The following is a 13,550-nucleotide window of genomic DNA, read 5'->3' on the forward strand; positions in this document are numbered from 1 at the left end:
CCTTTCCTCGAGTTCGGTTGAGGAAAATGCAAACGACCAGTAGTTGAAACTGAAAACAAGAGTCAGCTCGGGTGCGTACATATTGGATGAATGCTTGTGCTGCTGGGCGCAGTCTTACTGGGCGGTCCGCGTATTTCTCTTCTGCGAGCCCACAATACTGCGTCGACTCTGGCACTGGGCCTTGCCGACGGCGGTTGAATCGGATTCATTTCGGAAGCCATGTCGCGGCTTTTATCGTTACTCAAGTCTCAAGATACTGCCGGGAGAGTGTACTGAACGTTCGTCCAACCAACAGTCAGTCTGGCTCAAAGCCGGCGCAGCATCGCGCATATACGTGTCTATATCACTATAGCTGGGCGTTTCCCCTAGCGGCGCGCGTGACAAAGTAATTGGCGGCCAGCTATTCCATCTCACTGGTCAACGCAGGCGAAGTGCTCTGAGGCTGAGCAACGAAATATCGGTGCCTACTGCGGGCTTTGTTCAACGATGATGCTGTCAGCACGCGCCTGACTGAAGTGATGAAGGGGATCCCATTCGTCCACACGAGGCAAGTGAGTGTTAGACTGTTAGTCTGCGAGACACTGTTGTCTCGGACTCACACAGCTCAGTCAGAAATTCAGTCCTAGCTGCCAAAAGAAAAAGGAATACATCAGGCTCTGTTTAGAACAAGTTTCTTCTGCATTGATCTCTTGAAGGAGACGGGTGTTCACGAAGACGCCAGAAGCGCTTACAAGCAGCGTAACTCATAGGGGATCTGCAACATCCAGGGTGTTTCGACCAGTGGCAGGCACCATTTGTCCTCGAACGTGAACACTCCCGGCGCAAGAATGTACACCTTGGAAAAAAGATTCGAGGTAGATGTGAATATTGATATTAACGCGACAGTATTGCTGGCAAACTCAGTTCGATATAAATACTTCAGACGTTGCCAGAAACACGAGGCACACTCAAAATACGACGAAGATTATGTAATACGAGCTTGTCGAGATCTCCGCTATCATACTGTTGCTTGGCGCACGTCAAGACTGGGCGAGTCAATCGCGAGGGAGCCTGGTATATCTAAAATCGTCCTCGTACGCGCAGCAGAGTATTGACGAGAGATGGTGGTGCGTTTATACCCTTGATCGGGGAAAATGAGAGTTCGTCTAGTGGGTCGGAAACCCCGTCTCTATCAAAACGTGCCTCTTCCCCCGGGTTCCCTCTCGCCTCGCTGTTCTCATCCCAACCCACACCATCGCCATGTCGGATGATGACTGCGGTCGCATCACCTACGGCTATGTCGACCCGAACTGGCCTCGACCAGACACAGACGACTCCGCGTGTATCATTATATATGGGTGAGTTGATGGAGCCGACGAAGTTCCGTCTCAGGTCAACCCTGACAGTGTCGAGCAGATATGTCCCTTCACTCGCCCTGGGTATCCTCGGGGTTGTCCTGTTCACTGCGGCGCTTGCTCTTCATTTATGGCTCCTGATTCGGCATCGAACATGGTACTTCAGCCCCGTGGTTGTTGGCTTGGTTATGGAGATTGTCGGGTACGCTTTTCGACTCCTGGCGTCACAGAAGAACCCTTACTCTGTGTCCTACTTCGTCGCCCAATACTTTTGTATTGTTGTGGCGCCCGTCTTCTTCTCGGCGGCCATATACACCATCCTCTCAGTGATAATCAAGGTGGCCGGTTCGAAGTATGCGCCCCTTTCACCGCGCTTGATCATGTGGATATTCATCGTTTGCGATGTCGTCGCCACAGCAATCCAGATCACGGGAGCAGCCTTGGTGGGACGAGCTTATTCGGATCAGAAAGACCCTACGACACCCAACAACATATTGTTGGCCGGTCTCGCATTTCAGGTGTTTTCGTTCGCCATCTTCATTCTTTGCTTCGTTTTGTTCATCTATAGGGCGAGGCGAATTCTCGGCAACAAGCTCAAGGTCTTTTCTGGGGCGGTAATGGTGGCTGCCCTGGCCGTTTATCTGAGAACATGTTTTCGGCTTGCTGAAACTGCAGAGGGTCTCCTGGAGTATCTGCCGACTCATGAGGTGTTCTTCGGCTGTCTGGAGTTTCTGCCCGTCGTGGTGGCAGTGTATATACTTGTATGGTGGCATCCTGGCCGCTGGTTGTGAGGATTGAAACCCAAACAATGAGCCGTTCGGCCCATTGGCATGTCCCCATCATTCACAGCAGCAGCGATTTTAGATATTATTGATCCTTGGCATTGCTGATGATGGCAAGTTACGTGCGCATAACTTCGAGTACAGTTCTCGTGTGTGGTATGTGTTTCAATTCCCTACAATCCACTTTCATAGGTTAGCCGTGCGTGTGTAGCCGCCGTTGCGTGTGAACGGCAACACCATTCCGCGCGGTTCCGCATTGTAGACGGGCCCCTTGCACGTCGTCCGGCTGCAATTTTACCTTGCAGCTGCATTGCCATCAAGAAAGGTCCGAGAAGTTCGGTCATTGGACAGTCAGATGAGCGTGCCTGTGTGCGGTCCTTGCGAAGGGGACGGCCGTGACGTTGATTGGGGGGTGAGGTGGGATTTCTCGTTCCACGGCGAGATTGATGTCCGGGCAGGATCATCCTTCGCAGCAGCCGGAGATCAACGACTCAGGGTACATCGAAGCAGAAAAGATGCTGGCAGCCACTTCGCAAAACCAAGTTCTTTTGTTGAGCTGAAGATATTGACGGAGATGGCTGCGACCAGGGCCGGCGAGGCAGAGCAAGCTTCATTGTCATTGGCTCTGAGGTTGGAGCTACCTCACCACCCAATGCACTAACATTTTCTCCACCCACAGTGGCTTGAGGCTGAATTCTTGTAGGGACAACAATTCAGCGAGACGAAGCGGGATTGCCTGGCAAAGCACTGGCAAAGCACGGTAGCTCGTAAGGAAGGCCCGGAAGATCTAAGCCATGAAGTCGTGGTGCACTCGAGTTGGAAATATTTGACGACGGTTTCTTTGGACTGCGATCAGCCTCCCAAGCCCAGACGAAGTGCAAGCTGAAAGGCCCTACTTGGCAACGTGATGTTCTAACTTACTCCCAGCGCTACACTGCCTTGATGGCAGTCGGAAAACATCTCGTATAGAGAGACCAGACGAGTCCAGATCTTCGTATTCGGCTATATGTCAGCCTCGCCTGAGACCAGTGGAAGTGCTAAGACGAATGCCAAGATGGAACAACGTCGATTATGAATCTACCCTTCCCAAAAGGACGTTACGGAGACGCTGATGCGACAACGAGAAGTTCTGCGCTTCAAGAGGTAAGTTGCTTCCTCCGCAAACTCGATGCTCATTTAGTTTCAGCGATTACGGGCTTTTGAAGCGGAGAAAGGTTACGTCGAGCCACCTTTGCGTCCCTCGCTTTGCCCTTATTGTTAGCCAACGAAAGATCAGAAGAATTGGTGTCCCTGTCCTGTCGCTTTGAGCTACAAGTCACGTCTTTGCCGTATCCACGGTTCTCGTCGTTCAAGACTGCTTGAGATCAGCACACTTTCCTATTTTACTTGAAACCGTGGACCATCTTACTTGGACGGCGAGGTGCCCGGAGAACGATGAATTGCAAAGGGCTCATCGACAAGTATCATGAACGCCAACTGTTGACCAGATTAACCGAAATGAGGCTTCATAAAAAGTCTGATCAACCTTAGCGCCTACCTGACTTCCATCACACTCGAGCCGGAACTTCCAGCCAAGCCCCTACTAAAGATAGGTCTGGTGCTTCGGCGTCATGTTTGTGGTTGATCGCGAAACTCTGGCCATGATGGTTGTGTGCATGGTGGCGGTTTTTCATCTAGACCTTCTGATACGAGGTCATTCCAAACATTACACACAATATGTGCCAACTCTCAGTGCGTCTTGCCCTCTCTTTGTCGATATCATTGGAGGATAGCTCTACGGTGCTCCTTTGCCAAGGTAGGATCTTTCAGCTGCAAAACGCCATTGTGATTTGGCTAGCTGAGACTTCCAGTCATGCGGAAAAGCTGAGTGTTTGAAACCGGAATCATCTCAAGTGGTATCAGCTCGTGGCACGACGAGAAGTTCAGATGGAGCTCTTATACAGGCTCATGTCCCCCAGCGTCTCTTTCGTTACACTCTCCAAGGTTGAATACAAGAGGAGACAGTTTCCAAGATACGCTTTAACTTACCGTGCAAGATGTCCAACAACATCGTTATCAATGGAAAGAGCGTGGCGAAGTCAGCTCTGGCACCGGATGCTTCGCAGTCCAATTACATCCTGATTCAGACCACCGGTGATCCTCTAAACAAGATCCAGAAGGCGCAGTTGAAAGACCTGGGAGTCAACATTCAGGAATTTGTCGGGGACGACGACAGTCAATTGTATCTTTGCGGGTACAAGCCTGAGTCCTTGGAAGTCATTCGTCAGCTACCTTTCGTCGACTACGCCAATGTCTATCAAAATGATTTCGTCGTGCCAGCTGATATCGAGCCGGCGGCTGTCCAAACAGCTGCAGCCGATCAGACCAATATCCTCAAAGTTGATGTTCTCTTGCATCATGACGTCAATGAGCCATCCGATGATCTGGTGAATAAGATCGCAAGTGCGGCCCATGTGGAAGCAAGTGCCATTTCAGTTCAGCAGGGACTCGTGAGACTTGAGCTCGCTCCGGAGAATCTAGCCAGTGTTGCTGCGGTTGATGAGGTGCGCGTTCTCCATCCAGTCAAGGAACGTACGCTATTCAATAACGTCGCTCGCGGGATCCTCAATGCCAATAACGTGAATGTGAACAACACTATCTACAGAGGGAATGGTCAGATAGTTGCGGTGGCAGACACTGGCCTAGACAAAGGCTCCGATACAGACGTGCACGACGCATTCACCGGCCGTGTAGACAAACTTTTCGCTTGGGGCCGACAAGACAAAGCCGACGACCCAGATGGACATGGGACCCATGTTTGCGGTTCAGTCCTGGGTAGCGGCACCGTCAATGGGGAGGGCCTGGTTGAGGGGACCGCTCCTGCTGCGAAATTGGTCATGCAGTCGGTTTTGGACAGGAGAGGCCGCCTGGGCGGTATCCCCGCCGAGTTTAGTAAGTTATTCAACCAAGCGTATCAGGCTGGAGCTCGGGTCCACACCAACTCCTGGGGTACTCCACTCCCAGATTCAGGGGTCCAACACCCCTACGGTGCTGGTTCCGAGCAAATAGATAAGTTTGTTTGGAACAATCAGGATATGACAATTTTGTTTGCAGCCGGCAATGATGGGCAAGATCGGGACAAGGACGGTAAATTCGACGGCACAGTCAACGAGAGGTCCATTGGCTCCGAGGCTGCGGCCAAAAATTGCATAACTGTAGGTGCCACAGAAAACAGCCGTCCGAATCTCAAGTCTTCGATCTCAGGACTCCCCTACACATATGGAGGCTTCTGGAGCAACGAGTTCCCCAAAAATCCTCTCAAGGATGACAACATGGCCAATAACCCGGAAGGACTCGCAGCGTTCAGCAGCCGCGGACCCACCGCTGAGAACAGGCTCAAGCCGGATGTTGTCGGGCCCGGCACGGCCATCCTCTCTACACGATCCAGAAATATGGCGAATACATCTGAGGTAGGTGTCTTTGGGACCCTGTCCGACGATAGATATTGGTTCTTAGCAGGGACGAGCATGGCAACTCCGCTAATCGCCGGCTGCTGCGCGGTGCTGCGCGAGACCCTTCTTGCCAATGGATACAAGGACACCACGAACGGCATCAAGAATCCTACAGGCTCCTTGATCAAGGCTCTCCTTATCAATGGTGCCAACCCAATCAAGGGTCAGTACATGCCCGATGAAGTCGGCGACGAACCCAACCCACACTCTGGCTTTGGGCGCGTCAACCTGGCTGGCTCGGTGGTCACGCCTGGCGACAAATTCTGTGGCTACGGCACCGGGATCCTGGACGACGATCAAGCGCCCTTCAGCATCTCAATCCCCGTCCCAAAAGAAACGCCCACACCTCACCAAAAACCACTCGGAGAAACCGCTGGCCTCTCGCTCAAAGTCACGCTGGTGTACGCCGACGCCCCGGGCAAACGCCTTTCAAATGACCTGAACCTCGCCGTTGTGGCCGGCGACAAAGAGCGTCACGGCAACCAGGGCAACCAGGAATTCAGCGTCGAGTCCACCCAACCGTTCGACCGTGGGAACAATGTCGAGCAGGTCCTATGGCCTAGCGTCCCGGGCGGAGAGATCAGGATTGTGGTCAAGGGGTTCCGTTTGACACAAGACGAAGTGCCGTTTGCGTATGCGTGGAAATTCTTCTAGCTTATCCTCACTTAACCCAAATATCGAGACAGATATCACATCCCTGGTCCTTGATTGGATGCTATTCTCTTGATACTATCAGAGCAGACCCTTGTCCTCACATTGTTCTGTTTGTGCTGATGTTAAGTATCCTCCACCCGCTCCCTCTATTCACTCAGTAGAGGAAGATCCTGAGGAGAGACTTCCCGCCACCCCATAATGGCACTGTGATCTGGGGCACACTGAAATTCAGTATGCATCAGAGTACTAGTTGTTCTTAACACTTGACTTGGAGCACACTTTATTCGCATCATACAGAATACTAGGCATTGGCTAATCAGCGTCCGAATACATTCTGTGTTATACATTTCGTGCGTTTTCAAGGCTTCAGAGTGCGAGCTACCTTAGATCACAGATCGCCTCAGGTTCAAAATCAACGGGTACAACAACTGCATTTCAGATATTGGAATACTAACAGTTCCCATACCCCAGCCCACTACATCTATCCTTCACGGTAGAGGAATCTGAGTGAGCATAGAGTATCACCTTTATGACGACGATCCCAGGTTTGCAAGGACAGCTCTTGTTCTCATTCGTTTTCTGTTAATACTTATGTTGTACCGACTTTTCCATACAAGGGAACACTGATCAGAGCGAGGGGTGATAGCCACCGAAGGCTGAGAGGTGATCATAGCCTAAATGCTTGAAGACGAGAAAGATACCATTTTATACCTAGGGTGGGCGACTTGATAAGCGAGAAAGGAGGCAGTAGACCTCATGTCTGAAACTCACGACCATTTGAGGGGATCCAATAACGCAGTGCCCCTGGTTGTCGCCAATTATGGACCTTATCTTGAGGCGGAGTGTACCTGGGAGGCTGCAGGAGAAAGTAGACCGTCGCCGTGAGTGTCTTTGAGAGCGTGATCGGGAGGGTGAGAAGAAGGTGAGAGCGTGAGAAGAGCGTCAATCGTGAGTATCTGGTTTTAAAAGCGGCAACGTCTGCCGGTGCCAAGGACGTTGTTGCATCAAGCCCAAAATCCTCGACTTTCAGTCTTGACTACTGGCTGCGAACTCTGCGACATCTTCTGTGTTTCTCTTTTCGCGACTCTGCTTGCTTGCAGGACTACTTTCACATCTGTAACTTTGAGCACGCCGTTCTCTCTGACTCTTCTTTTTTACAAAATGTCCGAAGAAGCGCCACGAAAGCGGTCGCGCTTCGATCAAACTGAACCAGAACCCCGAAAGGCTTCGCGATTCGATCGACGGTCTCGATCTCCTGCATCCAGACATAGCGAAAGCAGACGAAGTCGAAGTCCGTTGGATAAAGACCGCCAGAGTCCTGCTGGAGAGAAGCGGAACACTCCTCTTGACCCTGCTGCTGCTGCAGGTACGTTCGTGGCGCGCATCCTTCGCTGTTCATTCAGTTAACAATTCACAGCTGCGGCAGCTGCCAAAATCAACGCGGAACTACAAGCGCGCAAAGGAATTCAACATGTTGACGTACCTCCCATCCGATCTGTAAGTCGTCTTTATTCCACTTTCGCGTTCAGATACTGATGGACGCACCTAGTCCACTACACCCACGCCGGCGCCGAAGCCTTCAACCCCTACCTCTGCCCAGAATACCAGCAGAGTCGACGGAGAGATCTATGTTGCGGATGGCGACTACATCAAAGACATTGAAATCAATGATCTACGTAATAAATACACCTTGACCAGGGGTTCGGCACAAAAGATGGTAATGCTCCCCAATCTAGAATCATATATGCACAGCATACATCTCCCACGATATTAGAGCCAAGTTCAGACTGTGATGAGATTGGAAATGCTGACATTGCTGTGAATGCAGATCAAAGACGAAACTGGTGCCGGTATGGTTTCTAGCACACCTCTCGCTCTCACGAAACTGTCACTAACGTTCAACTTCAGACGTCACAACTCGTGGTTCTTATTTCCCGGATAAAAGCATGGCAACCGCCGCGGTAGGTAATAACACATTGGTGCAACCGACCACACTGCTAACCTCTCCATTCCAATCAGAACCCACCTTTGTACCTGCATGTTACCAGCACTACCAAAGCAGGCCTGGAAAAGGCTGTCGCAAAGATCGAGGAGCTTATGAAACAAGAACTACCGAACCTGGTGGATGAAAGACGTTTCAAACGCAGAGAACCAGAACAATTTGAGCGCGATGAATTCGGAAGGGTATGTATGCCACTAGGATGTATTGACTCAACATCTCACTGTCTGTGCAGCGGAAATGGCCCGAAGAGCGCATCCCTCTCGACATGGAAAATATCCCTGGTTTCAACCTACGTGCCCAGGTAGTTGGCCAAGGGGGTGCCTACGTCAAACACATTCAACAGGAGACCGGCTGTCGTGTACAAATTAAAGGCCGTGGCAGCGGTTTTATGGAACACAGCACCGGGCAGGAAGCTGACGAGCCAATGTATCTTCATGTTGCGGGGCCCCAGCCCCAACAAGTGCAGAAGGCTAAGGAGCTTTGTGAGGACCTCCTAACCAACGTTCGTCAGAATTATGAACACTTCAAAGCGAACCCACCGCCTCAGCGGTTGGAATCATACACTGATGGATATGGTGCTGATGCTAATCGCCATCACTATGGTGGTGGCTACGGACGAGATCGAAACCGCGAAGACAGCTATTCACATTCACATTCGGCCAGCTACAATTTTCCATATTCAGCGGCGACGCCCGCAACCCCGGCACCTGGCACCGCAGGTTCTCCTACCGACTACTCAGCACAATGGGCTCAATATTATGCCAGTCAACCTGGTGGGGACCCATATGCCGCTTATGGTGGTTATCAGAACTACGTGGCCTACTATCAATATTATCAACAGCAAGCCGCTGCCGGACAACAACAGTCCCCTCCACCGCCTCCGGCAACCGACTCCAGTGCAGCTCCGCCACCTCCTCCCCCGGCTTCAGACAATTCAGGGGCACCGCCTCCACCACCTCCTACCGGAGGTTACTCCGCTGTTCCACCTCCTCCAGGACTGTGAGCCTTATCCGGTGTTGTGAAGTACTGACTTTGTCAGACACGAACAGATATCGGACGACGCCATCGTCACCTTTCGCATTTTGCATTGAAACTGCTCGTTGAGCGATAGCTCCAAGCCGTGAGAGCAACAAAATTAAATTTCGGATCTCTTGCAGGAGCGGATAACGTCTGATTGATTGGACAGGCAAAGTATTGCAAACAGGGATAATTTGAGAGCTGATCGGTCAATAGGGACCTGATCCATAATGACATTGAAGCTTGTGGTTTTGAATAGCTGACTAAACCAGCATAAACGCGTGACTCACTGTCTTGTAGAGCCGACCCGTCGACAGCGAAAACGGAGCGAGTTCCAGTCTTATGCCGTGTATATTACGAACGACTTCGGTACCTTGTAAGTACTTTTGACTGTGTGTTTGCACTGCACTTTAAATGCCACGACACCAGGACCGACATAGGTTGATTCCTCGTCTGAACACATCATGAGCAGGATTGCATTTTGTTGGACTCACTAGGCTTATCAGGGTTCAATTTCACCTGGTGGGCCATGACCATCTAAGGATGGGCCCAGTGGACGACGGGCAAAACGACGCAGTATGTCTACATACCAGCCAGGGCGAGTGTGTGAGTCTATCATGAAGTTGACAAACAACCCAGGTAGGCGATTCTCTTTCGTTTGTGACATGGATGTAGGAAATGGCATTACACTGCGCACTGTAGAGAAGGCAGACCGCGGTCGCCGTATCACGTGATGAAACACCTTGCTGTGCTACGCGGTACAGAGAACACTCGAATGATCTCCTATCTAAATATATCACAGTTCAGCAGCTTCTCGTTTCGGTCTCCCACGGGGCCTGCGTACATTGACTGGTGATTATGGCTCGTCTTCCGTCCCACAATCTTCACTTCGCCTTGGTCCCGCATCCCGCATCTTCGAAAATGGTCTAGTCAACCAGTCTCCAGCAACAACCGACCTGCACCTCGTGCGGTGACCTGTCATCGCTGTTTTGCTGGTGGCGGATCCTGAAAACGGCTTTTCGGTGGTCATGTTGCGCGACTGTACGACTTCTTGGGCTCTAGCCCGGCCAACCTCTTGTGGGCTGTCCTTGGGCGGCGCTTGATGCTCTTCCCACCGAAGGAGGGGGGTTCTTGGACGTTGCCCGGCGCCTCGGTAGTGTTTCCATCAAACTGCAGAGATCAAGTCAGCCCACCTGTTTGATCTAGGCACTCACCCCTGGTCCCTGGTTTGCAGTTTAAAAAGGACCACAGCACTTCGCGAATCAGCCGCCGAGCAAATGCCAAAAGCTGCAGCTTGCTGACATTGATAGCGATACTTTGTAGATTGCGGAGAATGAGTACCAACAGTTCTCACACCACTACAGAACAAGACACAGGGACGGACATGGACATGGACGTCGAGATGGAAACCACCGACGTGATCATATGCGGCTGTGGACCAACGGGGGCACTCCTCAGCGCGCTCCTGGGCCGGAAATCGACCAAGAACACTGTTTTGGAGCGCGAAATGGAAGTCGTCACGGATCCACGAGGCATCGCCCTCGACGAAGACGGAATCCGGCTCCTCCAGGAGGTCGACCTCTACGACAAAGTGTACAGCGAGATAGGGGAGCCGATTTCGCACGTCTGGTTCACTTCCGGCAAGGACGGCCTGAAGACCAAGCCGTTCATGCACATGGACATGTCCACGACCGAAGGCGGCAGCGGCCATGTCGGCGGCATCTGTCACAGGCAGCCGGTCATGGAGAAGTACCTGCGGCAGTCTGCCGTGGCGTGCGCGCCGACGTCGGAACTGAGACTGGGCTGCACCATTACCCAGATCGAGGAGGACGAGGACCACGTCCGGGTCAAGTACACGGACGACTCTCTCGGCGGCGTGGAGAAATGGATCAAGGGCAAGTTCCTCGTCGGCGCCGACGGCAAGACGGGGTTCACCAGAAAAATGTACCTGGAGAAGAGAGGGGTGGTGCTGGAATCTCTCCCTGGGTGAGTGAGTTTTCACAGTCTACTACCTTACTTACGGGTGTTCGTTGCCCTTGTATTACGTTGTTATGTTTCGGAGCGTCACACACACCAGTTGTGTTCAGATTCACACCGCCGCCCCGAGTCAGCGTCAATGGTGGTGGTGGCCTCTGCTAGGTCACCGCTTGGCTGATTGTGATTCTCCATGGAGCATATAGGTACGAGTATCAGGAGACATGGGTCGCTGTGAATTATCACATGGACCTTCCTACCCCCGAGACGCACCCTGACTTCCCACTATGGAAGCTCGGATACACGCCGCAGGGGGTCTACGATGCCTTCTTCCCCGTACATTTCAGATTCATTGGAAACCCGGACCGACCGTCTGTATGTGGGACGTTTGGGCTGAGGAAGGAACGACTCTGGCGGTTCGAGTACGTCGTCGACAAAGCCAAGGGAGAGGACCCGGTCGAGATGGCGACCTACGATAAGATGGCTGCAGTGATTTTTCCCTATCTCACTCACCCGGGCAAGACGTATGGGTATGTGTTACTATTGACCCACCTAGCAGGCTAGCGCCGAGCATTGAGAGTACCGAGCCAGAGAATCCCCTTTTCTTTTCTCTTTTTGGTTGCTGACATACAATGTCAACGCGACAGGCTCGAAAGCCCCGTCCAGTACCCCGTCGACTGCATACACGTGTTGAGGTCGAGACCATTTTCGTTTTCTGCCCGCAGTTGCAACAAGTGGTCAGTGGGAAGGGTGGTGTTATGCGGCGATGCAGCGCACGTCATGCCTCCATGTAAGGTTTTTGGTCTCGGTTAATTCTGGTTGTCCATGACGTAGACTCTTCTGATCCGACTTACTGACGAGCTTTTCTCAAAGTTGGCGGACAGGGCATTGCATCTGGGTTCAGAGACGCATCGGGGATCGCGTGGAGACTTGTCCTGGCATGCCGACCACCGGCACAAGGTGGTCTGGTATCCAAGCCGGGCTCTACCTCGACGTACCACGAGCGCCTGTTTAGTGGGTGGTGTCTGGAGCGCAAGCAGCAACTCGACATCTCCATCGCATCGACCGTGGCGAACGGCGAGCTCACGACAGCCCGCAACCCGATCAAGGTTTTTGTGAGGGACTGGATCCTGTGGTTCATGCAGCTCATCCCGAGCCTCAGACGGAAACTCGAGCTCGGCCCGCGAAGCGAGGGGATGGTTCGGTACAAGTACGTTGACGGCATGGCTTTTCTCCCTGATCTGTTTGGTGGACGGCAGCTACCGCAGGTATACTGTAGGGCGGTGGGAATAATCTCCTCGTCGTCGTCGTCGTCCTCCTCCTCCACCACCTCAAGTCGAGGGGAAACTGATCGTGTCGGTGCCGTCGGCGAGGTCGAGTTCACCGACGACGTCATCTTCCGGCCCGAGTCGCTTTCGTCTCTGAGATTACTCGTCCTCGTGGACGCGCTGAGCGACGTGGCGAAGGCGCGCGACGAGCTGAGCCAGTTGAACATCGAGCACCTGTCCAACAACGAAGTCAAGATGAGCGAAGTGTGTTATCTCGTCATGTCTAGTGCTGGCTGTTCCGACTCTACCGGTGTTGACGTCAAGGCCGGTACCAAATCGTCAGCAGCACAGGGAGTCAACGGCAACGTCCACAGCAACGGTAACGGTAACGGTGCCATTGTAACGGAGTCCACGGACCAGAACAAGACGAAGAAGAAGGAGGAGGAGGAGGAGGAGGATATGGTGTTGACGACGATGCAAAACAAAAGAGTCTACCGCATCGCGACGGGCGACGAGTTCGCGGCGTGTCGTCTCTGCCGCAACCGCCCGCCGCCGACCGGGTACGACATGCTTCGGGTCCGCGCCGAGGTGGGAGGCCGGAAGTACGTCCTGGTCCGGCCCGACAGGTTCACGTTCGCGGCGTGCCGGTCGGGCGCGGAGTTGGCGGGTGCCTGCGGGAGGATAGCCGGTGTCTTGTTCGGCACGCCTTGAGAAGAAAAAGTTGAGACGGACGACGACGTGGGAAAAAGTGAGGCGAGGAATTTACCGCGCACGCGAGGTTCAAAAGAGCCAAGTAAGTGAAAAAAAAAGGGCTTTCCAAAGTTGTACCGCCGTAATAAGTTGTTAAGTAAGTACACAGTGATTCGTGAGGAGGAGGAGGAAGTGTGAGTTCGATGAGTGTATGTACATGGGAAGAAGAACTGAGGCACAAACTTTTACCCACGTACGCGTACGGTAACTGGTTGGTAGTTAGTTAGTGGTCGGCGAGGCCAACTTTTGTTACAACACGACGGACCACCTACTGCTGT

General features: G+C 52.6%; 4 protein-coding genes across 4 annotated transcripts; all 4 read left to right on the forward strand.

Moving 5' to 3' along the window:
- Positions 1–1,239: 1,239 nt before the first annotated feature.
- PV08_03806 (uncharacterized protein) lies at positions 1,240–2,125 on the forward strand (the record flags this gene model as incomplete). The annotated part of the gene is made up of 2 exons (XM_016378157.1): positions 1,240–1,337; positions 1,396–2,125. 2 exons carry the CDS (start codon positions 1,240–1,242, stop codon positions 2,123–2,125), a joined length of 828 nt encoding a protein of 275 aa, XP_016236834.1.
- A 2,027-nt stretch (positions 2,126–4,152) lies between these two features.
- Positions 4,153–6,261, forward strand: PV08_03807 (uncharacterized protein; the record flags this gene model as incomplete). The annotated part of the gene is made up of 1 exon (XM_016378158.1): positions 4,153–6,261. The coding sequence occupies one exon, from the start codon at positions 4,153–4,155 to the stop codon at positions 6,259–6,261; it is 2,109 nt and encodes a 702-aa protein (XP_016236835.1).
- A 1,161-nt stretch (positions 6,262–7,422) lies between these two features.
- PV08_03808 (uncharacterized protein) lies at positions 7,423–9,266 on the forward strand (the record flags this gene model as incomplete). Its single annotated transcript, XM_016378159.1, has 7 exons — positions 7,423–7,627; positions 7,679–7,758; positions 7,811–7,978; positions 8,090–8,111; positions 8,170–8,222; positions 8,281–8,445; positions 8,496–9,266. 7 exons carry the CDS (start codon positions 7,423–7,425, stop codon positions 9,264–9,266), a joined length of 1,464 nt encoding a protein of 487 aa, XP_016236836.1.
- A 1,398-nt stretch (positions 9,267–10,664) lies between these two features.
- PV08_03809 (uncharacterized protein) lies at positions 10,665–13,233 on the forward strand (the record flags this gene model as incomplete). Its single annotated transcript, XM_016378160.1, has 4 exons — positions 10,665–11,266; positions 11,461–11,784; positions 11,902–12,044; positions 12,128–13,233. The coding sequence occupies 4 exons, from the start codon at positions 10,665–10,667 to the stop codon at positions 13,231–13,233; spliced, it is 2,175 nt and encodes a 724-aa protein (XP_016236837.1).
- Positions 13,234–13,550: the final 317 nt, after the last annotated feature.

Source organism: Exophiala spinifera, assembly GCF_000836115.1.
Source record: "Exophiala spinifera strain CBS 89968 unplaced genomic scaffold supercont1.3, whole genome shotgun sequence".
Lineage (NCBI taxonomy): Eukaryota > Fungi > Ascomycota > Eurotiomycetes > Chaetothyriales > Herpotrichiellaceae > Exophiala > Exophiala spinifera.